Source organism: Cheilinus undulatus, linkage group 13, assembly GCF_018320785.1.
Source record: "Cheilinus undulatus linkage group 13, ASM1832078v1, whole genome shotgun sequence".
NCBI lineage: Eukaryota > Metazoa > Chordata > Actinopteri > Labriformes > Labridae > Cheilinus > Cheilinus undulatus.
Window position 1 is genome coordinate 41,592,168 of NC_054877.1, and position 26,554 is coordinate 41,618,721.

Below are 26,554 nucleotides of genomic sequence, written 5' to 3' on the forward strand. Positions count from 1 at the left end.
GAAAATCTTCATTACCACTGTAAAATAAACACAAGGTCCATTTGTTTAAAAATAACTGTCCCTGTGTGTCTTAACCTTCAGAGTCAGAAGGTTAGAAAAAACATGCCCTTCTACCTCTATCCACTGTTTAAGCATGAAAAGACAGAAATTTCCTGTGATGTCTCTACATATTGTATTAAATAAACTTGCCTTTGATTATATTTGTTTATTGTTGTTTTTCTCAGGACCGCATCTTGATCAACCGTCTGGACAATTTGTGCACGTTGGTGCTGAGCGGTCAGTGGCCCTCAGGGCGACGTTATGTATCCGAGGCTCAGCTAAACCCCAGCTCAGAGCTGGTGGGAGATGAGATGGCTTACACGAGGGTGATGCGTAAACCCATCGGCACACCTGGTGGCCCCGGGGCTGATGGAGACGACGGAGAATTCACTGTGAAGCTCCTGAAGGTGAGAATATGTGAGATTTAATGTGACATCAGGATTATAAGTCACACAGGTAAGTCAGTTATTGATGGTCTTCCAGAGGGGAATAAAGGTTAAAACCATTTCCCATTGTGGAGATTTTCATTGTATCAAGCAAAGTCCACATCATGCAGATTCTGTGCAGCTGTGTAGCCCTTTTAGAACAAGAGGATATGAGTTTATTTATTCCATCTTCTTCTGGCCTCAATCATAACTTGATCTGATCCTTCCTTCTAAACTGCAGTGGCCTTAATGTGTGTGTTGTGGATTCTATGTATGAATAGCTGTTTGTTTTAATTTATTCTCTGCTGGCTGTACAACAAATTGCACCTCAGGGATGATAAAGTGTACTGTAACCCTAACCTTAATCTTTTTTCACCATGTGGAATTTACACTCCTGCTAGAAAACAATGGGCAAGCTAAACTTGCGTCAGTAGTTGTTTATGATAGTCAATCAACTCAGCACCACACAAGGCTTATTTACTTCATAGTATACTTTTTTTCTGTAAATGCACTTTTACATGGAAGCCCATTTCTGCCAAATATAAAAGAAAAAATGTGAAAGAAAGGCAATTCTTGGAGAAAAAATGTTATGTTATAATTATGAGATAAAAAGTAAAAATTATGAGGTAAAAAGTTGAAATTATGAGATGATGGTCAAAATTACGAGATAAAGAGTTGAAATTATTAGGACGTTTTTTCTCATTATGACTTTTATCTCATAATTTTGACTTTTATCTCATAATTATGAGTTTTTGTCTCATATCTTTAATTTTTTTATCTCATAAATATGACTTTGGAGTCTTGATTTTTTTTTTCACTTCCACATTATTCTGCAGAAATGGGCTTCCATACTATTATGACCAAATGAGGGAGAAAAGCTGCTAAAAGTGGCATTGCCAGCTTGGTGTCCTTGTACACTTTTAGCAGTGAAGCAGCTGCTTGTAAAAAACAATACATAAATCTCTGCATTTTATACTGGCGTATTGATAACACTGGTTTAAAGGACAGCCACATTTTTAGATGGAAACACAAGAACGTATTGTAATTGTATGTTGTATACCAGTTTTTCTGCTAATTCAGAGTGATAAATCATAAACAGATTGCACTACTGAGCAGTTGTGATATATACTTTATGTCTAAACAAGAGTCCTCTTTGTGGACAGGAGGAGGGGCTGAAGCTGACCTTCTCCAAACAGGCTCTGCTGCCCAACGGCTCAGGAGGAGAGAGCAGCAGTCGCAAGAAGCGAAAGGACCAAGAAGTAAAATGATTTTTTTATGTTCCTCCTCAGGACAGTTAGGAAATGCAGAAACAAATCAGCTCTTCATCTTTGCATTTTCCTTTCTGTTTTTCAGTTTTCTGACCCAGATGGGCTCCATGACCCACTGGAGCGGACTCCTCGGCGCAGGGACCCTCCCACCTGGTTGAAGGAGAACCCAGATTATGAGGTTGAGGGAGACATGCTGGAGGTATGTTCATAACAACCGTCAGGTTTCAAATGGGAAAACTCTAAATGCACACTGCCTTAATGATGATAGTTAGACTTTTTTATGAAGCAGACTTTGTTTTTTGCTGGTTCTTTCTGCCACAGAAATGGTGGTGGTAAAGGAGCATCAGATTTTGCAGTAAAAGCCATGATAATCTCAGTAGCTTCTGCAGCACAACACAACCCAGTAATCTGCCTTTGTTGTTTTGGTTTGATTCGTGCATGCGGCTTACTTGGCCTATGCTATGTATGACATAATCATTTCAAGAAAGATGTGGTTGGCTGTCCACATGACGACAAAACGGTAGGCATTTACAGATTTGTTCACTCTGGGACCCAGCTTAAAAAAGTATTGTTTACAGCCTCCCAAAACGCTGTTTCTGTGTGGATGAAATGCCTGTATGACAAAAAACTTTTGCGCATACTCCTAAAAACGTCTCCATGTGGTTAGGACCACAGTGTGCAGTTTTGGTGCTCAAATAAGACTACACACCTGTGACCTGTTGCTTAAACAGAGGAGTGACATGGAGAGAGAAGTTTCCTGATATTTTTGCTGCAGATTTGCTCTAATGAAGTTAGTTTCTGCATGCTTTGCTCCGCCCTCCCTCACAGCCTCTATCCTTGCTAACTGTTTAATTTACTTGTATGCAAATGCCTTTTGTTAAGTCTCTTATCATCTCAGAGGGAAGCTCTCGTTAACATAAGTGCCTGTTACAGACAGAGAGAGCAGGGCAGAGAAACAGCAATGTCTCTTTGTTAAGCAGTCATTAATCTGCTGGTGAAAATGTAAATCAAGACTCTAGGGACAAACACTGCCACCTATTAAATGACCTAAATAAGAAAAATAAACATAACAAGCAACTGCACAGCTTTGAATTTCAGTGATTCTACTGTCAATTTATGGGAGACCCAGTGATGAAGCAGTGCTGTTAGCCTTTAAAGGATGGTTAATTTTTTAAGGGGGTATTTATAATGTACTAATCAACAGTAATGACATTATCCATGAGAGATGCTGGTCAGGAAGTTATCTACATATTAAACACTTGCCCCAACACATTTTTTCTAAAAATGAAAACAAGCACTACTTCGAGTGGTTTCTCAATTAAAAGGCAGAGCTTATCATGTTTTTTTTCATGTATTAATTTTTTGTCATTTATCAGCTGCGGCTGTCTTTCGGTATTTAAACCTGCATTGTGTTCAGTATCTTCTTAGTTTTAATGTAGTTTAGTCTTTTAAATACAAGTCTGCTGGTTGTGGGCTTTTCAGTTGTGTTTGGTCAGCAGACAAGTCTTTGAAGCTAATGTGCCCATGTTGAGATTAGGGATCCTGAGGTATCTTAAAATAGAATTGGAATTTTATAGCTGCTGAACAGGATTGCTTTGGTTAGGCTTATTTAACCCATATAACAAAACACTAACCTACATGTTGACTTTGCTTTTTTAATACGCTTAAACTGAATTGTTAGGAAATTAGATTCTTCAACTGTTTTTCTGGTTCATCTCATAAACTTGTCTTTTTTCTCTTCAGCTTCTGGTGAATAGGAGCAAGAGGAAGAGGAGGAGGAGGGCAGATAAAGCTCTGACGGGCAGTGAGAAGGTCAAAGTCATCAACATGAGGACAGGAAAGAAGGTAAGATGTACAGTAACTGCTATCATACACTTGGTTTAATGTGGCCATGTGTAAGTTCATCAGTTCTATTTTATCAATACAACACTATCAATACCTATTTTACACTGCAGAGCAGTAAAAATGTAAGTTCTAGGCATGTAATACTAGGAATGTTGTTTTTTTTTAATGTAAACAATTGGAGGCAAACTTTTGGCCACTGTCTAAAATACACAAATACACATCAGTTTATTTTTGCTCTCTTTTGCTTTCTGCTTGTTTGTTAGAGACAAGTATTTTTGCATCTTTATGATGCACCAAAAGAACTTTGGGAATACCGATATTTGGTGGCCTGTGTCTTTGAATAGACTGTCTCTCTGTTTCTGTTGTTGCTTTTTTAAACTATGACTGAAGATCTGCTGGGGTTTTGTCCATTTGTTTAGCTTCTTTTTTCTTAATATTTTTTATAAGGAACAGAGATGTGTCACATTTAACACATGGTGTAAAATGGTGTAAAGGTAAAAAAAATTCCCCAGCCCTGGCTGTTATCTCTTGTTGAAAAATCAACATCCCCATTTTTCTTTTCTGTAGGTTGGTGCTGCTTTCTGTCCAATGCTGCAAGATCTGAGGGAATACCTGGAGGAGAATCCTGACAACGCTGTAGCACCTGAGTGGTCTGATGCTGTTAGAAACTCTGTACGTACCTGAGATACTAAAAAGACTTTATTGACTGCATATCAAGTCAATTTCTGTTGTCACCTTTTGTGGCTCATTTAGATGCATCATTATAAACTTTAGTGTTTTATAACCAGATCAAGCTCTTCACAAGGAGATTTAACTCCTTGTAACAGTGGTTACTTGAGCACAATAAAAGAAAAAGCCTTTTTTATACAGGTTTGTCACTGTTTTAATGTCATTTCTTCTTGTTTAAGGGTTTCCTGCCTGAGACCTTCTTCCATCGACTGCTGACCGAGCACTCGGAGATCCCCAAGAAGAGCCGACGCCGGCATCACCACCACCACCACCATCATCACCACACTCCAGAGCCCACACCAGAAGAGCCCACCCTTGATGGAGTGGAGGAGACGCTGGTCTCAGACGGAGCCTACATGATGGACGAGGAGGACCTGGAGACCTCCCATCACTTTCTTACCAGTCCGGACTTTGACGTTAAAATGGAGGGCGGCGACAGCCTCTCTCAAGGGGACTATGACAGCTCAGATCAAGAGGCGCTATTAGACGATGTGATTATGGCACAGAAAAGCTCCGACTCCTCGTCAAGCTCCGAGGATTGACTTAACCCCTGACCACACCAGACTGTCTCAGACATGAATCATGTTATTCCTCATCATTTATTTTTACCATGTTATGTATCAAATTATGGATGACTGTTTTTTTTTTTGTTGCTACTTTTATTCATTTATTTTATATAGGATTTTTCCATGAATGGAGCAGCTTTGCACCCATCTATTTTCTTTTTCATCATTGCAATTGTGTCGTCTCCTCGACCCTCCTCTAACCTTTGACAAAATGGCAAAAAGCTGAGCTTTCTTACTTCATGATTTGTCATTCTCCTCCTCTTCCTCTGAAGATTTTCTTTCCCATCACATTCCCAGCCATGACCAAAAGGAGACCCCTGCTGTACAGACTCCCTTTTCTTATCTGAGAACCTCAACGCTGGTCCTCTAGCGCTACATGAAACTGGACATATGTACCGCAGAGCCCGGATCCAGATCCCACAATCCCCTGCTCTCATCTGGCCATGTGTTTGGCATCCAGATGAGTCTGTGAACTGAAAAGGGGACCTGTGTGTGGAAGTACTGTTATTGTTTTCACTCTATGGGAGGGGTGGGGGTTGAGAGGGAGGGAGGGGGACAGTGGCGTATTAGTTACTGAAGCTAGGAGGATGGATGTATTGTACAATGTAGAGCTGGTCAGTTGTGTACTATGGTGCAAAGATGACGGCAATGAGTAACTATTCTTGTTTTATGATCTGAGTGTATCTGTGAAATGAATAACAGCAATCTAAAGTGAAAGCAAGTTTCTGTGTGTTATTGTGAGTCAGAGCAAACACATTTCATCAGGAGGTTCACTGGGTTGGTCATGAAGATGTCAAAATGTTCAATACTTTAATACTTTAAAATACTACATTTTTTAAAACAATACGGTCTTCACTATCTTAATGTAATGTGAGCACTGAAGCTTTTTTTAATACTTAAATTTTATTATAGTTGCTTTCAACTTTTTACAACAAAAACAGCTCATCAAAGATGGTACAATATAGTTAATTTGTTATATTATAAGTAGGGGTTACTAAATTTATATCTCAAGTGTCCGGTTACTGTCATCAAGGTCTGTATAAGGGGGGATAAAGTGGAGAGCCCAGCCAAATGGGGGGGCCCATAGAGGTCAGTAAAGTTAATGATCAGTTGTAAAGGTAATCTGTGCTATCCATATTTTGTTTTAAAGCAACAAACTGATTTTTTTTAAATGTGTTTATGCTGTAGTAGAATATAAGCTTTTTCCAAGTCATGTTTTCTGAAAGCAGAATTACCTTTTTTATAAAGTTAACGACGTGGATGGGCACGTTGAACTGAATCATTTGGGGGAAAAAATGTCAGACTTCATAGCCGAACCATGAAGTGCAAAAGCGTCAGCATGCTGTAAAAGAAAGTGAGACAACTTCAAAGAAAGAATGATTAAATGATGGTGAAAAGTGACTAAAATGGTTTAAAGTGGCAGAATAAAAGTTGCAAAAATGGGTCACGTTACAAAAAAAGGGTTAAGGAGAATAATGGGTGACAGTAAAACCTTGTCAAAAGGGGTTAACCGAGGCATCTATGAGCAGGGCAAAGGGGTTGAAAAGGGTTTTAAAAATGGCTAAAATTGGTTAGAATAGGCAGAAATGGGGATGAAAAGGGGTTAAAGAGTGGTAAAAAATTGGTTATAAAGAGGCAAAATGGGTGACAATAGGTAAAATCTGGTTAAAAGTGGCAAAAAGAAGCAACTGTGGGCTGGGAGAAGTTGCAAAAAAAGGGTTTTGAAAAGAAAAAATGGGTTTAACGAAGAAGAAATGGGAAGAAAGTTGTTAAAATGTGGCAAATAACAGTTAAAATTGGTTACAAAGAGGCAAAATGGGTGATCATAGTTAAAATCTGGTTTAAGGAGGCAAGTATGGACAGGGCAAAGTTGTGAAAAGGGGTTACAAAGAGGCAAAAAATGGGTGAAGATTGGTAGATCTGGTTAAAAGTGGCAAAAATGCCTGTAAGAGGCAACTTTGGCAGGAAAAAAGTGAAAAGGAATTTAGAACGTGGCAAACATGCATTAGAAGTTGTAGATATGGGAAAAAATATTGGTTAGAAAGGGTCGAAAAGTGAGAAAAATAGGTCAAGAAGTGTCAAAAATAAATTAAAACAGGCAAGAAATTAAGTTAAAATGTGGAAAAAAATGTGATTAAATTGGCAAAGAGGGCAGAAAGTGTAAAGCGAAGCAAAATGGCAGACAACTGGTAAAATCTGGTTAAAAGTGGCAGGAAGGGATGTGGTGAAATCCGGTCAATTAAGGGTAAAATTTGTTAAAATTGGTTAGTTTCAAGTCGGAAAAGAGACAGAAGAAGGTTAAAGAAAATGTCTTTGAAAAACAAAAATGGGCAAAAAGAGGCACAAAAAGTGGCAAATTTTGCCAGAATAAGTGAGGATAAAGTGTTAAAAAATGATGATGTAAGAGACTTAAAATATTTTCAACAATCAAAAAGTATTGTCAACACTACAACCCAATAAAAGCTTAACACACTTTTACTCTCCAAATTGAAATTAGTTTAAGAAATGATAACAGCGCTGTTGCTGATCCAAGGCAAATATTTTGATTTCAATAAATCACAGTGGGGTAACCCTAACCCCATTTACTGAATTTTTCAGGGGCCCAGCAAATTGTTTGGGCAGGCCTGGTTATTATTACCAGTCCATCTTAGCTCCTTAATGAGAGAGTATCTAGTGTGGCAGCAGCTTTACAAAATGTTTTACGTACAACTGAGAGACATGGGGATAAACAAAAATTACATTTGTAATAGTGCTGAGAAAAATATATATACACCAACTGCCTTCTTTCTATCATACTTTTATGTTCACAAAGTAAGTACTGAAGCTTTAATAGAATACATTTATTTCACAGGAGTTTTTACAGAAATCTTGGATAAATGATTTTAAAAAAGTCTAATTGTGATTATTTTTGCTCATTATAAATTCAATATGAATTGTTTTGGTTGGAGTGATCAATTTGTCAATTTGTGTTTAAGAAACCATTCAAAAATGGTTCAAATTCAAAGACTGATTTTTTTGCAAACAAATCTAAAAAATGACACTTGAATGTTTGCATAATGTGTAGAGCATGACATCTCTGCTGCAAAAAAAAGTGTTAAACTGGTATTTTGACACATTTCACATTAAAGAAGTATTAAATCTTTTGTGATTTGAAAATTGCAGTAGACCAGTTTGACATTTGATATAAATTTTGGTCACATATCCAGCATGAACAGACACATTGCCAATGTGTTGATGCAATTTAGCCAGTATTCAGAAGTTTGTCTGAAATTTTTGATATATATTACAGGATATTTCCCAGTGTTGGGTGTCAAGGACTATTTTTGTTGCTATTGTACCCAAACAGGTATCAAAACACTTTGACTTTTTCTGTTATTGTGAAAATGTTTGATACAAAAACCATTTCCAAGGTACTGAACATTCCCCAGAGTTCAGTTAAATCCATCATCAAAAAAAGGAAGGAATATGACACGTGTAAATTTGCCTAGACCAGGCCATCCTCACAGACTGAGCTGTGACTGTACGAGAAGCAGACTAGTGAGAGAGGCCAGAAAGACACCTATGACTACTCAAGGATACAAGCTTCAGCAGCTGAGACAGGAGAGACTCTGCATACAACTGTTGCCCTGGTTCTTCACCAGGCAAAGCTTTATGGGAGAGTACCAAACAGAAAACCGCTGTTGAAGAAAACTCGAGAGTAAATCTGAACTAGAGTTCTCCAAAAGGCATATGGGAGACTCCATGGTCAAGTGAAAGAAAGTTCTTTGGTCTAATGAGACCAAAATATGCTTTTGGCCATCTGACAAAATTCAGAAAACAAATACTTCACATCACCACAAACACACCATCCCCACTCTGAAGCATGGTGGTGGCAGCACCATGCTGTGGGAATGCTTTTCAGCAGCCTGCCCTGGAAGGCTTGTAAAGGTAGAGGCTGAAATGAGTACACAAAATATAGTAAAATCCTGGAGGACAATTTTATTCAGTCTTCAAGAGAACTACAGCTTGGGAGAAAATTTATTATCCAACAAATAATGACCCGAAGCATAGGGTGAAAGCTGCACAGAAATGGTTAAAGCCAGCAACTATCCACACAGACTTGGTGCTGTGGTTGCAGGCAATGGTGCATCTACCAAATACTGGCCTGAACATTTATGCAGTCACTTATTTTACATTACATGTTTTTAGTTTACTGACATTACTTTGTAGGAACCTGTTTGCAATTTAACGTTAAAGAGTTTTTTTGTAATTCTTTTTGTCTAAAGAGCCAACTTACCTTGCCCATGATTGATGCATAAAATCAATACAAGGGGTGAAACATCCAAGGGGGCAAATATGTTTAGACACTGTATGTGTCCTCAGTGGGATCCTTTAAAAGGCCTGTTTTTAATACAAATCTTATTTCATTCAACCGTTATTTAACAAGGGAAAACATTTGTCAAGATTACACATCTCTTTTTTAAGAGGGTCCTGGCCAAGACAGGCAGTATGAGGTGGATTTCACTTTACAGGGACGTCAAATCTAGTCTATCAGAAGCCTGAGTTTGCCTGATCTCTGCTTGCAACGCAAAGCACTGCTGCCTTCATGTCTGTTGGCTATCTTGTGTATTGAATATTATAATCTCAAGAAGTTGAGTAAACATTGCAAACAATTAAAAAACATCTATTTTTCGTTTAGAGTAGCGTCTTATTCACCCAATCAGGGTGGAAGTTAACCAAAACTGGAAACGTCTTCAAATATTTAAAGCAGTATATTGACAACGCCGCACTTTCCGATAGTCCATGAATCTAACACCAACAACTGCGTCCGGTTCTTAGAGGATGGTGATAGTAGCATCACTCCACCTTATGAATGGGTTTTGTTTGGCCTTTTGCTAACTTTGTGCCTGTGGGAGCTTATACGCTGCGTTTTGGCAACCATGATGCGCTCATTCAGGAGTTAATAACATTAAACTCACCCTTATTCGAGTACCTCTTGGGTCTCAAAGCAAAAGTAGCCTCGCATCATCTCGACCTCATCGTCTAACCGTTAGCTAACAAGCTAAACTGCTAGCCGCTAGCAGCATTAGTTAGTGTTGGAATGGTTCACATAGATGGAAAGAAACTTAAGACAGTTTAGTTTTACACATAGTGTACAGAGTTGGCGATAGTTTTAGATTTCTGATATTTCAGCATGGACCTCAATTTTTACTCTGACCTGTCGGATGGATGTGCTCAAAATGTTGATCCAGAGTTTTTGGACACTCAGTCGTATGGTGGATACACAGAGGAAAATAAGGTAACCTTTACTTTTATTTTAACTTTGACAAGTATTGACTTGAAAATTAAAGATGCTATGACCGTAATTTCCTTCACGTAGCCTATATGCAGCCGAATGCCACTGGTGTTCCGATTTAACGGTTGACCGTGCTAACTAGTGACTTTCAGCCAAATACGTCTTCTGTTGTTGCAACAGATGTTGAAGATGAAAAATGCCTTAAACGATATCTATTTTTTTATTTACTTTTGTAAGTAAAAAAATTATGCTTTTCAGATGTTTCCCTAATGGAAACTTAATGAAAAGGCGTTCATAAAGATGCTTGATGTATGCAACATTAGTCGTTACGAAGTTTACCCCCGAGGCAGGAAGGTCTCCAGTTAACACGAACACTCGGTAAACCGCAACACCTGTCTGTTGCAGTTTCCAGAAGGAGGCGACGGTTATCTCACCATTAGTGGAGCGGGCCACCCTTTTCTATCCGCTGAGGTTAGTGGTTCCAAACAACATGGTAGTCAAGTGTCACAGAACTTCAGTGCATTCAACTTTAGCAAATACTGACCCAGTATTCTGTCTCTTTCTCCACTTACAGCAGACATTTCATACTCCCAGTCTCGGAGATGAAGTCTTTGAGATCCCCCCCATCTCACTGGACCCGAGTCTGAGCATAGGGGATGCAGTGTCTCATTTTGAGCTGACAGATGGGTCAGATGGCACCGGGGGACCTGCAGGCTCTCGGAGTCTAGTTAGCAACTTGGTGGTCGAGGCCAATGATCCCTCTTTTGCTTCCACCTTTGTGAACTCTGGGTCTCAGGGCCTGGAGCAGCTGAACCTGGGAGCCATGGGTCAGGCTGGTGGAGGGGCCCTGCTGAGCTCTTCTGCTCTGGTGAGTTGTCATGGGACCAAAATTTTAAACTTTGATACAGTTGTAGAAAAAGCAGGATGATATTGATATTGACTGTGACAATATTGCTGTAATAAGGCATCAAATATTTGGTAATTTCTTGTTTATAATCTCCTAAAATTGCGGGCAAACTCCTGTTCACTGTCTGAATGGAGCATTAACCCTGGCAACATTTCAGTAGGGACACTACTCACTGTCTGAATTGCACAAACACATTGGCAAAATTTCAGTGCCAAAGAATTGCCAAGGTTTTTGTGCAATTTAGACAGTCTTCAGGACTTTACTCTCCTATACAACCATGCTCTTAAAAAAGTTTACATTTTATAAATCTTTGGTACCCCCTAAATTCTATTGATCATTGAAATGACTGAGATTCTTTCATTTTTAAACCATTGGTGGCAAAAAGTATCCAAGTAATGACTATTCAAAACTTAACTGGTGAGAGATCTGCCACTGTGACACAAGTGTCTGTTTAAATTCTAGTTGTTCATAAACACAGTCAGAATTTTTTTGTGTGTTCGTGTGCTCATTCCACTATAGGAACTGGGGAATTCAAGTGGGTCACATTTCAGCAGCTCGTCTCCCATGACTATTGATGTCCAGCTTGGGGACATCGGTCATGGTCTTTTAGGAAGCAGTCATCTCTCCACTATAAACCAGTCTGAACTTGCAATGAATCTTGGGGGTCATTCAGAGCAGCCGCTGTCTGCTACACCATCACCAGCCGGCTCCCTGCAGGATGAAGACATGGATGACTTCAAGGTAAGAGGTCAGATCAGTGTTCGTTTAAGGCACTCTGTTTAGGAAACTAGCATCAAATGTGCATCTTAAAAAGTTTCTTTTCTAACCTTGGGACAAAAAGAGGCCAAAATAATGATTAATATAATATTGATGGAGAAAATTAACTATAATTTAGAAAAAGCAGCGCTTGATAATCAGGTATTTCCTTTGGTTGAATTTTTACTGGCTTTCTTTTGGTAATCAAATACCTGAATAATTGTTTCTGGATAATTTTCTATATTTTTGCTGAATAATTGTTTGTGGATAATTTTCTGTATTTTTGACCCTGCTGTTAACCTTTCCATCTCCTCTACTTTCCTCCTGCGCATCTTCTCAGAGGAGTGTCCTGATAGACTCCCCCTTGACACTTCCCTCCACCTCTGCTGTCACCCACATGCCCTCCCATCCAGTCTCTATATCCTCAGTGTCCCCGGCTACAGCCAAGAGAGGTGGGGGTAAGCCAGCCACGCTGGCGTCAATGACTGGTGCAGTGGGCACTAAGAAAGTAAGAAAAAAGAAAGACCCAAATGAACCACAGAAGCCAGTTTCAGCATACGCCCTGTTCTTTAAAGACACTCAGGCAGCCATCAAGGGCCAGAACCCAAATGCCTCTTTTGGGGAGGTGTCGAAGATTGTGGCGTCCATGTGGGACAGCTTAGCTGAAGAACAGAAACAGGTAAGATAATATGTTCTTGTATTCAGCACTTAAGTATCTATGCTGGGTTAAAAAAACAATTTATTGTATTGATGCGTGGGCAAAAAATCCCTTTCAATGGCATATGATCTTTGTTTGGTGCCTGGCAGGTGTATAAGAGAAAAACTGAAGCAGCCAAAAAGGAGTATTTGAAAGCACTTGCAGCTTACAAAGCAAACCAGCTCTCACAGGCAAGATCCTGTCATCTTCTAAACAAAAATAAATGTGAATGATGGATGGGATTTTGATTGATAAGGCTTTTCTTTTTTTTATCTACAGCCTGCCTCAGAGGAGATGGAGACCACCCCTTCACCTCCTTCAGCAGAGGTAAATCAAACGCCTGCAGCACTCCCCTCTGCAGGTAACCAGGCTGCCCGACCAGCTAACAGCAACATCGAAGAGAACACCATCACCAACATTTGTGCCTCCAACATCATCCTGGATGTCCCAGAGATGGCCACACGCTCCCGCACAGGGGCCAACAAAACTCCAGCAGCTGCAGCGCCCCCCGCCCAGACCATCACCAAGATCATAATCCCAAAGCATATGCTGCAGGCAGCAGGACAGGTGGTGACGGTGCTGCAGGGTGGGGTCCGCGCTCTGCAGCCCACTCTGGTTGTGTCAGGAGCTTCTCGTCAACCACCTCCATTACAGCAGATGCAGAACGCACCGCCTCCACCAAGGCTGCAGCAAATGGCACCAGCACCTCCACCCCTACAAGCCAAACCCCGTGGTGAAGGAGGCACCACAGCAGGCCTCCCCATAACCGTCACAGCTACACCTCCGCCTCCACTTCAGATAAAAATAGTCCCTGCCCCTTTGCAGGGCAAAGACACCCTGCCGATTATTGTCCCAGATACAGCAGCTGTGACTACATCTGCCCAGTCAGTGCAGGTGGCAAACTCTGCTGACATGCAGGGCAATGCCGAGGAGGATAATGTTACAGAGGTGCTACATTCAGAGGAGGTGAGTTCTCTGTATCTTGTCCTTTTGTTTGTTTACAGCAAATCTCGTCATTCAAATGGGTTTCATTGTTGATTAGTTGACCTTAATTGGACATGATAGCTGATTTAATCCAAAAAAACAACAAAATTTCCTGAGTTAGGTCAGATCAAAATCGGTTTGTGTTCTCACTCCAAAGAACAAACAAACCACACCAGAGTACAACTGGAAACAGCATCTTTTCAAGCGGTCTCGGTCTGGTAGTTTGGTCTGCACCAGAGTTTGGTGGACAGCTTTCACACTGGGACAAATGAACTGAACTAACACCGCAAACAAGCTGGAGCTCATTTCAGTCGAACCAGACAGGTTAGGTGTGAAAGCATCCTTAATGTCATTATTGAGATGGAGCAGTGGAAAGAGTGGTGAACTAAAGAGAGTGAGTGGAGAAATGACATGCAGGAAAAGAGCCACAGGTGGGACTTGAACTCCCACCCCCTGCTTTCAGAGCAACAGCATCTTTACACAGCAAGGCGCAGAGATATAAACACTAGGATAGTGGCGTGCCTATTGTTTGAACTGGTTGTACTGGACTAGCCCCCAAATTTTAGCTATTTCAATTTTACAGATCTTAAGGTGCTCCCTGCTTGAGCCGGACATATACCGTGTGATTTCAAGCTGACCCTACAACAGTTGTGGCAGAATGTCAACTTATACTGTGCATCTACATTGTTTAAGACACACGACCATCGCACACGGTTCATGTGCTCACACTATACAGTCTGATGGTTGTGCCCGACCAGAATGCTCACACTGTATGAGTGAAGTTGGGACACACTGTGACAGAAATCCTTGGAGAAAAGTCTGAAACTGAAAGTGAAGGGATTCCAGTCATATCCTCTCTCTCTCTTCCTCCCGCTTTCTCTCTCAATCCCACACACAAACAGCATCATCGTCCGTGCCATCTGCAGGTCTGCAGTTATTATTTCCTGCTTGTTTATTTCCTTTATTATTGCGGGGGTGGAAGGTCATCAGAAAGCCATCCCAGCTGTTGTCATGGTAATTTAGAGCATTGTCTGACAGTTTTCAAAGAAAAAAAAAACAAAGTTGGTTATTCTGCTTGTGTTTCTGCTCTCACTGTGGGGTGTCTGAAGTCGTATGACCAAAACATCAAACATGTCAGAAATCCATCTGACCAGTCAGGAGCAGCTGGTCGGTCTGTGATTGGGTCGCTGTCAGCCGTCGTATCCCCCTGTACACAGCACGACCAACAATGCTTTCGGTGCGACTCAGAAGTCATGACTGAATTGGATTGAATTTGCACAGTGTAGGCCCGGCTTTACAGGTAGAAGGAGTAATTAATAGTGGCTATAAATGTTTGAGTTATGCTGGTTATCATTTAATGGCACTAAATCGGATTGGATCTGTTAAAGCCTTGTAATTTTTATGTGAAAAAACAAAACCTTGCTTGCATTTATATGAGAACCAGCCCACAATTAGTTAAAAGTTACTAAAGCAGTCTACACACATCTTATATTGAGGTATCAATTTTTAATCAAACTCCATGGCAAAAAAGAAACAAGGGCCCTCGCACCCAAGTGCATGTTGGGATGTGTCACAACTGTGAGTGTGTTGCAAAAGTTGGGTTTTAGTTACCCATGCAGTCTGCTGCAGCACTGAAAAAGGGACAATTTACATCCTCCCACACTGAGGAGCAGTATATATATTGGCTGTCAACAGTAGGTGGCAGTATGACAAAGCAAGATGCTTTGTCATACTGCTATGACAAAGCAGTGCTAATATGTAGATGTGATTAGAGCAGGACTGAGATTTATCATGTAAAATTTAAAGAAAATAGAACATTTTATGGTGGAGGTGGAACTGGCTTCTGACATTAGGTGGCACCAAAGCAAAAACATGAATATTTAAAGTGTTGGAGTGCAGACCCTGATACTACATGTGAAATTTGAAACAAATTAGATGTTTCATATGAGATTTACACCAACTTTTGATCTCCAAATTGCATAGAATGGGGGAGAAAATCTGGAGTCAATCCAGTGAAATCTGTTGGAGAAGTTTATTAAAATCTGAAATATGAATTGACCAAAAATTTGATCAGTAAAAAATGTAAAAATATATGATAAGTAATTTGACAGACAACTGTTTCCACTGGGGAAATACTATGGGGAAAGTTTGGGGAATGTTTTTTTTTTGTTTTTTATCCGCAAAGGATCAACAAAAGAAAAACCTTAAGTTTCAGTCCACCTTATCCCTAGCCCCCATGATGCTTTGCATGAAATGTGGGTGCAACTTCTGTTCCTTTCTGTCTAAATAGTATTTGCATAGAAAGGAGATGCTAAACGTGATTATTAGAGAAATCTGGAGATTAAATTACGTAAACTTCTTCTTTTACACCTCAAACAAGATAATGTAATTATTTCTCAGCCCTCTACTAAAGAAGACAGTGAAGAAATTGCCTATGATAACCTAGACAAGCATATTTAGCTAACTTTATTAGCTTCTTATTAGTATAGTAACAGATGATCACGTTTTGTTAAAGGACTTTGGATAACACCTTAAATAACATGTCTATTTAGTTAGTGGGGTCGCTGAAATTCTTATTTCACCAACTAATCCCTCTTAAAATGTGGGAATTATAGTGATATTACTATCCATGAATCAAGTTGTCAACTCTTCTGTTTGGTAAATCTCAAATTTTGTATTAAGAATGAATGAAAAATGATTTTTGGAAGAATCAAGGCCCTGATGCATTTACACAGTCAACAGCATGCTTAAAACATTTAATGAAGACATATATTTAACTTTGTCACATTGTTAGTACCATGAAGGGAGCAACAGGTACTGATGATGTTTGATTTATCAAAAATGAAGCAGTATTTACAACAGTGAATAGTTCTTTCTTTTAGAACAGCCACTGTTGATGCTACATCCTTTTACTAAGCACTTGGCAGAATTGAGTTTTTGCTATTATTGTTACTGTACCAGAAGTTCCACCCACATCCGTAGCTACATTAGACCTCCCAGGTCTAAGGGGGACAGGGTCGTCGCTCTGATGTTGGTGCTCAGGCCCTAATAAACATTTGAAAAGTTGAGAGTAAATTTCTCTCAGGAAAGGTTCAGATCATTGATTAAAAATGTAGAACTTATGATGTGGCTGTTTATCATGCCAGCTTAGAGCTGGGTCAGGAGGTGTTGCCCACAAACAAGCTGTTGCCTTGGGAAATTATCAGTTTTTGTAACAGACTGGTGAAAGGAAAACCACAGATGAGAACTCACATGACGTCTTGGGTAGTGAAAATTGCTGTTCTGTCATAAATACATGGCACAGTTAGAGCAGATATTCACAGATACTGTTCCTAGAATTATTAACAAATAATAGAAACCTCACCACTACTTAATCCCAGAAATGAAAACTGTCATAATACCTTTTTTTTGTTTTGTTTTAGCATGCTTGCCTTATTAGATTAATATGAATGTATAGAATTACCTCATATGAAGTTTGGACATAGAAACACTCTAGATCAGTGGTTCTCAACTTGTTGGGCATCAGGACCCACTACAACCACCTAAAGAGAAATCGCAACCCAGTTGTTTGAAATGTTTAACTACTCAAATTTGTCTTATAAATTTATGGATTCTTTGGAAAAAACACATACTGAATAAAGAGAAAGGACTAAATAAACAGGTTTAAAAGCACATCATTACAGAAGAAAACACATGCATGCATCTTATTTCATTCAATTTTTCCAAGATAGCATAGAAATTTTGTAATTTCCTGAAGAGGTTCCTTATTATCTTTGAAAAAACAGGAGTCTTATCCAAAGAAAAGGAGGTAAATAAGAAGAAAGCTTGAGACAAATACTGAAATTTACTCGTAATAAAGGAAAACCTAAAAGAGTGCATTTCTACCATTGCTCTAGAGTTCCACAATATGAGAAATGTTATAAAAATCATACACAGGCTCCCTATGTTGTGCAATGCACTCTGGGTTGTGATGTCAAATGGTTGCATTGTTCTCCTTCTCACATCTTTTTCTATTAAGTGTCATATTTAAAGCATTTTATATTTTAACCAGCGTGCAGGTCCAATGCAGAGGACAATAAGGAAGACGTTACTGTAATATAGATGAAGATGAGAACAGTAGAAAAACTATGAGAAGAACAACAAAACCTGAAGTGCATTGCAAATGTAAAATTGATGTCTTTCCATTTTTCTTGTAGAACATACATATAAAAGACTGTTGAAAAAGAAGCCAAGATGGCTTAGGAGTGCTGCTTTCACGTATTTGTAAATATCAAACAGAGGTGCTCTTAGGTCTCAAGGAAAAGTTCATGATACCAAAAACAGAGGGGGAGGTCAGGCTTGTATTATGTAGGGTAATGTCTGGTTATGACTCTTTTTACCCTACATAATACAAGTCTGACCTCCCCCTCTGTTTTTGGTATACATATAAAAGACTCTGATGTTGATCTAATAAGGACAGAATGTCTTAAAACTAAAGTCTGGATTGTTCTGTCTTAATTCTTTTTAGTTTCACAACAACTGTGTTAAAATGTACTGACATGTTCAAGATGATAACAGACAAAAAAGACACACCACATAAATATGAACAGGATCCTTAACAAGATCATTCCTATTTAAAGTCTTCACTGTGTTGTCATGGCAATGATATTGATATATATGTATAGTTTTTCAAAAATTGCCAACAAAAACCATGAAAACATCAAAATCATGTGTTTTCCTCACTGTAGGAGTCATACCTCTTATTAACACTGTGCACAGAGGGCTGACCAGATAATATCTGGTACCCATGCTAATAATGCTCTACAAATTTTATTTTCAGGATGAGATGGAGGTGAACGGGTCAAGCAATGGTGTGACTCAGAAGAGCGTGTGTGTGAGGACAGGCTGTAACAACCCCGCCGTGGAGAGTGAAGACTGGGACAAAGAGTACTGCAGTAATGAATGTGTGGCCACTCACTGCAGGTGTGTACAGGCTTGAAAGCACGTGGTTGTTACATTTATGGCAGTCTTTTTAGAATTTTTCTTCACACAGTATTTTCTGTTTTTCAGAGATATATTCAAGGCGTGGTGTTCGATCAGGAATCAGAACATGGGGACGGTAAAGTAGGAGCGCCTGAGTGTGATCACATCAGGAGAAAGCTTTCCCTTCAGCAGGAGCCGGTGCTGAAGGTTGGAGGACAGATGCAGAACTTGTTCTGATGGGATGGGTTTTTTACAGCAATGACTCATTTTCACATTGTTCTTGTACTATAGATTTGACATTCGCTGTTCAAGAAAAAAGTAGTATTTTGTACATGGTACTGAATTAGGACAGCAAATCCCATGTTGATATTTTGGCAGTCTGAGTATTCTTATGGAGCGTTTGGTTAGTTAGGGACATTGAGGCAGCTGAGATCAAGTCCACACAGGTCAGTTCATACTTACAGAATATAAGCTGTAGGCAAGTTTTTCTAGAAATATTCCAAAAAAAGGATCAACATTTCAGTCGTTTCTACACTAGTTTAAAAACAGGATTGTACAGTACCATCTCTGGTTTTAAAAGTTGTGTTCTGAAGTTTTTGAATGTTTCATGTTTCATGAAAATGTGAGGAACTAGTCTCTCCCTCTTTATACATCTGATATATGCCTTAGTTTGTATCACTGCGCTGTTTTGTACTGAGCACAACTGCCTTCTGTGTTTGATAATGCCTTTCTTTTTTGTTAAACATTCAGTTCAGATCATTTTAGTTGTTGGTAAATGCTCAACTTCAATGTTCTTGAAATAAATGAAAAAAAAAATGCTCAAATGGATTTTTCTTACTGCTTTTATTTTACTTTACTCTGAGTTTAACTGCTGGCCTTTCCTGGTATCACCAACAATTTAAGGTGGCTTTGCTTTCAGCAGCAAGCCCACCTTTGAATGGCTTAAAAAAAAAATGAAGGTTTTGGAGTGGCAAAGTCAAAGTCTGGACCTAAATCAGATTGAGATGCTGTGGCATGACCTTAACCAGGCAGTTCATGCTGGAAAACCCTCCATGTGGCTGAATTGAAATTATTCTGCAAAGAAGAGGGGGCCAAAATTCCTCCACAGTGATATGAAGGACTCCTTGCCAGTGCTTGCAGTTGTTTCTACAGAGAGAGGCACAACCAGTTACAAGGTTAAGGGGAAAATTTGTTTTTCAAATAGTGCCAGGTAGTTTTGGATGGCTTTTTCCCTTAACAGACAAAAACTGCATTTCCTTTTTACTTAGGTTATTTTTCTCTAATATTAAATATTTCACCCAAACCAAACTGGTCCTGTAGTATTTACTTTTGTTGCAAATGAAATGTAGATTAAGTTCTGGATTCACATGAACACAGTTGGAAACTATGCCTTTATTTAGTTTGAACATTAAACGTTCTAACAATGCAGTATAGGAATGTCTAAGCAGAATAATCACTCATAACACTCAAGGACTCAACTTTATAATACTCTAAATAAAAACTTATTTTCCAGTTTAAAAATATTGAAATAAAATCTCTTTAATTAAATGACAAATTAACCACATACTGTACATATAATACCATTTGTTTTACAAAAATAAATTCCTGAGTTTAATTTTAAATTTTTGGCTTTATTTTTTTACTCCACTTTAAGACTTAAATATTTTTTTGGCAGCTGCAATCCAGTGGTGACTGAACTTCATCGTACTGTAGGTTTCAGGATTATTATGTGACTTTGACAATGGATGCTCTACTGGGGGGGTCGACCCGGTAGAGCCCCAGACCAAGGCACACCGGCTCAGTCAAATTAGTCTTGAACTCGTGCAGATGCTTGATTGTAGACTCCACAGCAGTGAATATTATGTTTCCATCTTCAATGTTAACGCTCACTGCTATTCTTTGGCTCTTCAGGGTAGCAGACAGCACAGTTTTTTCTCCATTATGATACACAAACAGATTTCCTTTTCCATTGTGTGTAAGGCTCCAGGACTCTGCGTTGTTTCCAAAGGCACTGTTGTGTTTGCTCTTGCGCTGGATGCTCTGGTAGGATACAGCGATGTCCCAGTATCCCTCAGCCTCCACCTCCCAGATGTGAGTACCGGAGGAGAAGCAGTGGGCGGAGAGTATCTGCGGGGCTTCATCGAAGCGTTTGGCTCCATCGGGATAGTTAAGCTTGGTTTTAACTCTCTCTGCTGTTCTGAGGTCAGAGGAGACTCCAAGGAAGGGACTGGCTGAGTCCAGATCAAGTCTTAGAACCCCTGAGAAACAGACAGAACAACTGAGTTTACAGACATTATTTTTGCTGCTGCATCTCTACTACTACTTCTTCAGGAGCCAGGGATCAAACTCCTCAAACCTCTGGTTAAAAGATGAACAACTCTACCCACTGAATCACAAATATAACTAATTTTGAGCACGCTAGATTTTACTGTCAACAGGAAATGTCTGAATTTGACTGTAAAATGTTATAGAAACAACTTTTAAAACTGCTTCCCATCATATCCCATCATAAACTGCTATCATGATACTTATTCATTTTCCTTTCCAGCTAAAGATCACTTTAACACATAAAATCTGTACCTGAATTTTCCGAGTCTGGATGGTGGCTCGTTACAGGACCAACCAGGAGTTCTGTGAAGATGTAGGGATTATAAAAAGAGGATGAAAGAGAGCTTTTAAACTGGAATGAACAGAAACATTATTGTGATCAGGTGAGTTACAGAGGAGCAAAATAGGATGTTAAATTCTTACTTTTTGCTTCTACATGCTCTCACTACAGAAGTTTTGTGTGAATGTGCATGTGTGGCTGACAGAAATTGGCGTTTTTGTCCTGTTTTCAATTCACTATCTGAAGTTCTACTTTTGGCTACAAGTTGCTTAATCAACACGTTTTAACCCAGAATCTGTTTGAGCCACTTCATGGCATTTCATCCAGGCTTGACAACTGTAACAGCACTGCTCTGATGGCTTTATTCACACTGTCCACCTTGTTGACACAACAGTCTGAGTGATGCTGATGGTCCTGCTGAGCCATGCTGCTGAAAATATTACCTTGTTTTTTTCAGACTGTTTGCTTTAAGTCCCTAGCTCATGGACCCACTGCAAGTCTCTTATCAGTGGAGCAGCTAAGCATGCAGACTGTGTGATCAGGTCACACAAAAAACCAGTGGCTGTTTCAGTTCAGTTCTTCAGTTCTGCTTGTGCTCCTGAATTACTGGCAACACCATCATATGTCTGACCCCTGCAGCCAGACATGGGAAGGCTGAGCCTCAAAAGGACGTCTGCAGCTTTTGGCAATAGTCTCTAGTGGTTCCTATGGCCTTGTACAAACCAACAAAAACCTCCTACAGTACAAGGTCATGGTCCACCTTTCTCAAACATAGACTCTTGCTCTATTCTTGAGACATCTTAAGTGCCATCATAATGAGTGAGTACTGCAAAACAGGTGGAGACTGAATGGTTAGAGCATTATTTCTGAGTTTCTTAACAACATCTAATTTTGCACTTGAGAAGAGGTGTAATCATGACAGCAGGAAAACCAACTAGAGAGATGGGTATCATCTTTGGCTTTGTATCTCAGAAGAGGAAAAAGATTCCCATCTTCTGCCTCATGGCCTTGTAGATGCCTTGCTAGGTACTGTACTTTGCAGACAGTGCCTGGCATATTCTTATTGTTTTGCTAACATCATAGAGTAGTGAAGCTATTGGTGCTGTTTCTTGGGCAGTGATAGTGACCGTGTGACAATGGGATTTACTTCAAAGCGTTCAAGGGCATGCTTCCAGCTATAAAATCCCTTGGAAGAGAATGACTGCTCTGTGCAAAAAGGTTTTATCTCTAAGCAAATATAAACAAAACTGATAATGACGAAAACCCTCTCATAAGGAATCATATACTGAAAAATGCAAATAGTTGACTCCCATTTTTAACACCATATCAACAGACATTACTCTGTGTTAAAATTTGGAAACTTGCTTTATCATTTAACACATTCTCATGCCTCTAACTTTTAGACTACGGTATTTTTGCATTTTTGGATATGTAGTCCTGAAAGAAAAAACAACATAAGCTGTATTGTATATGTGTATTCTGTGCTTATGCGTGTGTGTGGGGTGTGTGTGTGGGTGGGTGTGTTGGGGGAGGGGTGTTCAAGTTTTTATTGCTTTTACTGTTTGTTTTTATCTTGTGTAAAGCACACTGAGTCTACATTTATATGAAATGTGCTATATAAATAAAGTTGACTTAAACTGAATTGAATTGAATAAAGTCACATACTGTTGAATTCTCTGATTATTGTGATTTGAATATAGGCAGCATGGGGGGTCTTCCATCTTACCTGCAACACGGTTCTGCTGCATCTCGAGCGTTTCTGTTAATGCCTGGTTCTCCACAGAGTAGTTGTAGGCTAGTGTGACACAAGGACAGACATCAGTGAGTTCAGATCACATGCATGAGACGTGTGACTAAAAGAGACTGGCTCCTCTTACCGTAATACAAAACGATAAACCACAGAAGAAGCAGCACCACGGTGACGCTGTTGAGGGGCCGGTTGGCAGGGTTTGCTTTCTGTTTTTGTCAGAAGGAAAAGACGTTATTAAATCTTCAATCAAAGTCTAAATCCTTAATAATGAGGCCAAATTCTTGATTATGTTGGATTAAAGTTGCATCCATCATACTAAAAGTACCATCTGGACCAGTTCAGGAAGACCCACCACCACTTCATATAACAACATCTATCACAACGAAACAGAGTAGAACAATCTATGGCTACAAGCACACATTCTTGGCCCACTCAACAGTTTTGTGAATGCATTATTTGAAAACCACTGATCTATACCATAGACTGCATAATGAGATGGATGGAGAGACAGCCACACAGTGAAGCTAAAATATATAGCGCTTCCCTTAAGCTGGGCATACACTGTGCAATTTTGGGCTTACGCTTACCGTTGTGGTAGAAAGTCAGCTCACACTAGGCAACTAAATCGTTCGTGACCCAAGACCATCTCACATGATTTATGTGCTCATACTGTACAGTCTGACCTTTTCTGCAAGACCTGAGCGCTCACTCTAAATGTGTAATTTGGGAAAAAAGTAAGTGGCTGGTAGATTTTTGAATCCATCAGTGACTGTGGCAGGTAAGCAAAAAAGTTCATTTACAACCCTGCATTAGTAGTGTGTGCAGTCATACAACTAAAATATCAAACATGCCAGAAATCCATCCGACCAGTCTGGAGCAGCTGGTGTGGCTGTGGTCAGCTGTTGCATCCCCCTGTGTGCTGTATGACAAACGATGCATGATCAGACTGAAAGTTGGCGCAACTTCCAAGTGAGTAATGCAACTCAAAGCTCCTGACTGAATCGGCTCAATATCAGACAGTGTAGGCTCAGGTTTACTGACTGACTTCGGTATTTACTAAGTCATATATTCTGCTTTCTCCATGTTAAAAGATTGGGCATGGGTAAAATGTGAAGTACAAATACACTTTAATTATTTCTCAACTCTGTCATTGTGGTTTGTCATATACTGATTCATGTCTAAGTCTTTTTTAGGAGTATTTTTCAGATTAATTAGCCAAGGCCAAAAAAAGCACATATAACATCATAATTGACAACTCTGATTACGAATGCAGCTGCCACAGCATTTTTGATTGTATCAGCAAAGGAAGAAAAGCAGAGAACAACAATAATGGTAAGTGTTGTAGTACTCAAGAACGGTCTTTTTTTTTAGGCCAGTCTCAAGACCACATTTTGAATGTCTTTGTCTTGTCTCGGACTCCGAGAGCATTTTACTCTTTCTTGTCTCGGTCTCGGACTGGCTTGACTCTGGATTTTCCATCAAGACCAGTTGAGACCAGCACTGATCTATTGTTTGACTTCATTAATGTGATAATAAGGAGAAGCACTTGCTAAAACAACAGATAGCTACACCTGCAAAAACTCAGACATCAGTCCATCTTATTTCTAGTTAGAAATACCTCTGAACACTTCAGGCCTCATTCACTAGACAACTCTAGATAAACATCTCACTTTCAGATATTTGAGATATTTCCAGATCTGTTAGTGGCTTTGAAATACATACAAGGATGTATTTTTACAAGAAATTAGTTGAACAAATTTGTTAAGATTTGAGATTTTTGCATGTCGTGCTTTAAAAGAGTTGCAGACACCTTGTTTATACCTGTCAAATTTCTTTAAAAATAAAAACTAAAATTAAAGAGAGAATGCTCTTTAACTCCTCAACTTTGTCATGTTTTTTTAAAATAGATTTTTATGGTCTTGGTCTTGTCTCAGTCTCAGCTTGTCTCAGTCTCTGTCTTGACTCCAAAAGTCTTGGTCTGGGAGATGGCTTCTGTTGCCATTTTCACGATTAAAAAAAATGTTTGATTGATTCAATTGCTGTTAATGAAACTTCAAATAACAAAACTTACCTCTTTTTTGAGAATTTTTACCAACTCATTGGATTCCTTCATTTGCTCCTCCAGGCTTTTGAAGCGCTGATCCATGTACTCCTGTCAAACAGAGAGAGTTTAAATCTTGATATAGAATCTGGGCACTTCAGCACCTCTTCAACTCCATTATATGTTTTAGGAACCTCTTAAATAAACAAATCATGTAGCTACTAAATTTAACTTCCACGTAATAATCGATAATCCATCCTTAAAAATCTCAGCTCTTCTTCCTATGATCACAACACAAGACAGGGATACATAATTAGAGAGTGAGTTCACATGATCTCATTCCAGGGACAAAAACAGACCTTAATTCTCAGAGACCAGAAAATCCAGTTTCCCTACAGCATTTTCAGCAAGAGGAATTCCCCTTTAAATGACTAGAAATCACGGCTTTCCCCCCATCCCATACTGTGGTGTTACTGAAAACTCACAGTCAGCTGTCGCCGCAGGACAGTGGAAGCCTCAGTGGCCTGGTTGAGTTGCTTTTTCTCAAAGGCACAGATGTTGCACATGTAGCGTCTGGATGTGCTGCAGTAGTACTTGAGCACTTTGTCCTCATGCTGTGGGCATTTCCTCTCCAGCAAATCACTCAGAGGGCTGACTAAGACATGTCCCGTGAACACCGGCAGCTCATGATGGTTCTTGGCATGCTCACTGCACATCGACACCTCACACTTCAGACAGGTTTTCTTGGCCAGGGTCTTCTTTTCAGGGCAGAGGTCACAGTACACTGTTTTATTCTGCTGGGCCTGCTCAGAAATGTCAAGGGAAAATGTGCAGTACAAGAAGAAGGCATTTGTTTAGTTTCAAGGATTTTTAAACTTATTTAACACAAAATTAGTTTAAGAAGAAAAATATTTAAGCTGAAAAAAGTTCTCAAAGATTCTTTACCTTTCTCTTCCTGATCAGCTTGAATTCCTCTGCAATGCTGGACAGTGCGTAGCTCTTCTGTATCCTCAGGAGTGATCCAAAATTCCCCCTACAGTCTGGACAGCGGAAGGGGACCTCTGAGGTGTGGTCCAGCATCCTCTCCAGGCAGCTCATGCACACACTGTGACCACAGGGCAGCTGCCGAGGATCACTGAAGATGTCCTGGCACACTGGGCATTTCAGCAGCTCCTCAAGGCTCGTATCTGTTTCATCTCCCATTGTTGTTCCCTCTTCTCCAAATAATTCCAGGGACCATAAAAAAAGACGAAAAAATGAGTTAGGTGCAGACTTTGATCAGTCTGTAAATGCTGGCCGATGTAAAGCACTTCCCCCTTGATAGGATCAACCAGCGCACTCTAGCACAAGGTAACGACATCTAATGGGTCGATTAATAGCTACATTTTAAGATAAAGTCGAGAATGACCCTTGACAGCTTGTTGTTCCTCCCCGATACACGCATTGCTAAAAGTGAAAGCATTTCTGAGTGCAACTTCCTGGTAGGCGGGACTTAAGAAGAGGAAGCGGAAGTAAAGACATGATCAGATGATCGCGGAAACGAAAACCAGGGGTGCATCCGAAAAGTCCGTAAAAATAATCCCTAAATCCTTTCCTATCCACTTTTCTTTAACCCCCCCCCCAAAAAAAAAAACATCACAGGGTCAAGGAAAGATGAGAGTAAGAGGACAAGAAAGGAGCACACTGTTGATAAGGGAATCCA

The 26,554-nt window shown here is 39.7% G+C and overlaps 3 protein-coding genes across 4 annotated transcripts in view; 2 read left to right on the forward strand and 1 right to left on the reverse strand.

Moving 5' to 3' along the window:
* Positions 1-5,378, forward strand: part of chd8 (chromodomain helicase DNA binding protein 8) — a 29,058-nt gene extending 23,680 nt beyond the window's left edge. For both annotated transcript variants that reach the window (XM_041803962.1, XM_041803963.1), the window contains exons 34-39: positions 225-446; positions 1,628-1,723; positions 1,818-1,931; positions 3,476-3,577; positions 4,145-4,249; positions 4,486-5,378. In XM_041803962.1, the coding sequence (XP_041659896.1) occupies positions 225-446; positions 1,628-1,723; positions 1,818-1,931; positions 3,476-3,577; positions 4,145-4,249; positions 4,486-4,848 (1,002 nt within the window). In that variant the 3' untranslated portion in view covers positions 4,849-5,378. The remainder of the gene's footprint in view (positions 1-224; positions 447-1,627; positions 1,724-1,817; positions 1,932-3,475; positions 3,578-4,144; positions 4,250-4,485) is intronic.
* Positions 5,379-9,702: 4,324 nt separating this feature from the next.
* tox4a (TOX high mobility group box family member 4 a) lies at positions 9,703-19,271 on the forward strand. Its single transcript, XM_041803965.1, has 9 exons — positions 9,703-10,150; positions 10,553-10,618; positions 10,722-11,015; positions 11,574-11,795; positions 12,151-12,489; positions 12,618-12,698; positions 12,787-13,473; positions 18,311-18,453; positions 18,541-19,271. Exons 1-9 carry the CDS (start codon positions 10,046-10,048, stop codon positions 18,596-18,598), a joined length of 1,995 nt encoding a protein of 664 aa, XP_041659899.1. The 5' UTR covers positions 9,703-10,045; the 3' UTR covers positions 18,599-19,271.
* A 574-nt stretch (positions 19,272-19,845) lies between these two features.
* Positions 19,846-26,325, reverse strand: LOC121520496 (E3 ubiquitin/ISG15 ligase TRIM25-like). Its single transcript, XM_041803970.1, has 7 exons — positions 25,798-26,325; positions 25,338-25,655; positions 24,883-24,963; positions 22,939-23,017; positions 22,788-22,856; positions 21,034-21,084; positions 19,846-20,711 (listed from the first exon to the last, which is right to left on the reverse strand). Exons 1-7 carry the CDS (start codon positions 26,053-26,055, stop codon positions 20,179-20,181), a joined length of 1,389 nt encoding a protein of 462 aa, XP_041659904.1. The 5' UTR covers positions 26,056-26,325; the 3' UTR covers positions 19,846-20,178.
* Between the last annotated feature and the right edge of the window lie 229 nt (positions 26,326-26,554).

What these genes read in the sequence shown, in the direction of transcription:
- LOC121520496 (XM_041803970.1), bottom strand. Translation starts at nt 26,055, where the DNA reads ATGGGAGATGAAACAGATACGAGCCTTGAGGAGCTGCTGAAATGCCCA. An exon ending in AGCTGATCAGGAAGAGAAAG is followed by an intron (nt 25,656 to 25,797) that starts GTAAAGAATCTT and finishes ATTTCTGAGCAG; the next exon opens with GCCCAGCAGAATAAAACAGT. An exon ending in GCAGCAGAACCGTGTTGCAG is followed by an intron (nt 21,085 to 22,787) that starts GTAAGATGGAAG and finishes ACATCTTCACAG; the next exon opens with AACTCCTGGTTGGTCCTGTA.
- tox4a (XM_041803965.1), top strand. Translation starts at nt 10,046, where the DNA reads ATGGACCTCAATTTTTACTCTGACCTGTCGGATGGATGTGCTCAAAAT. An exon ending in AAGACATGGATGACTTCAAG is followed by an intron (nt 11,796 to 12,150) that starts GTAAGAGGTCAG and finishes GCATCTTCTCAG; the next exon opens with AGGAGTGTCCTGATAGACTC. An exon ending in AGGTGCTACATTCAGAGGAG is followed by an intron (nt 13,474 to 18,310) that starts GTGAGTTCTCTG and finishes TTTTATTTTCAG; the next exon opens with GATGAGATGGAGGTGAACGG.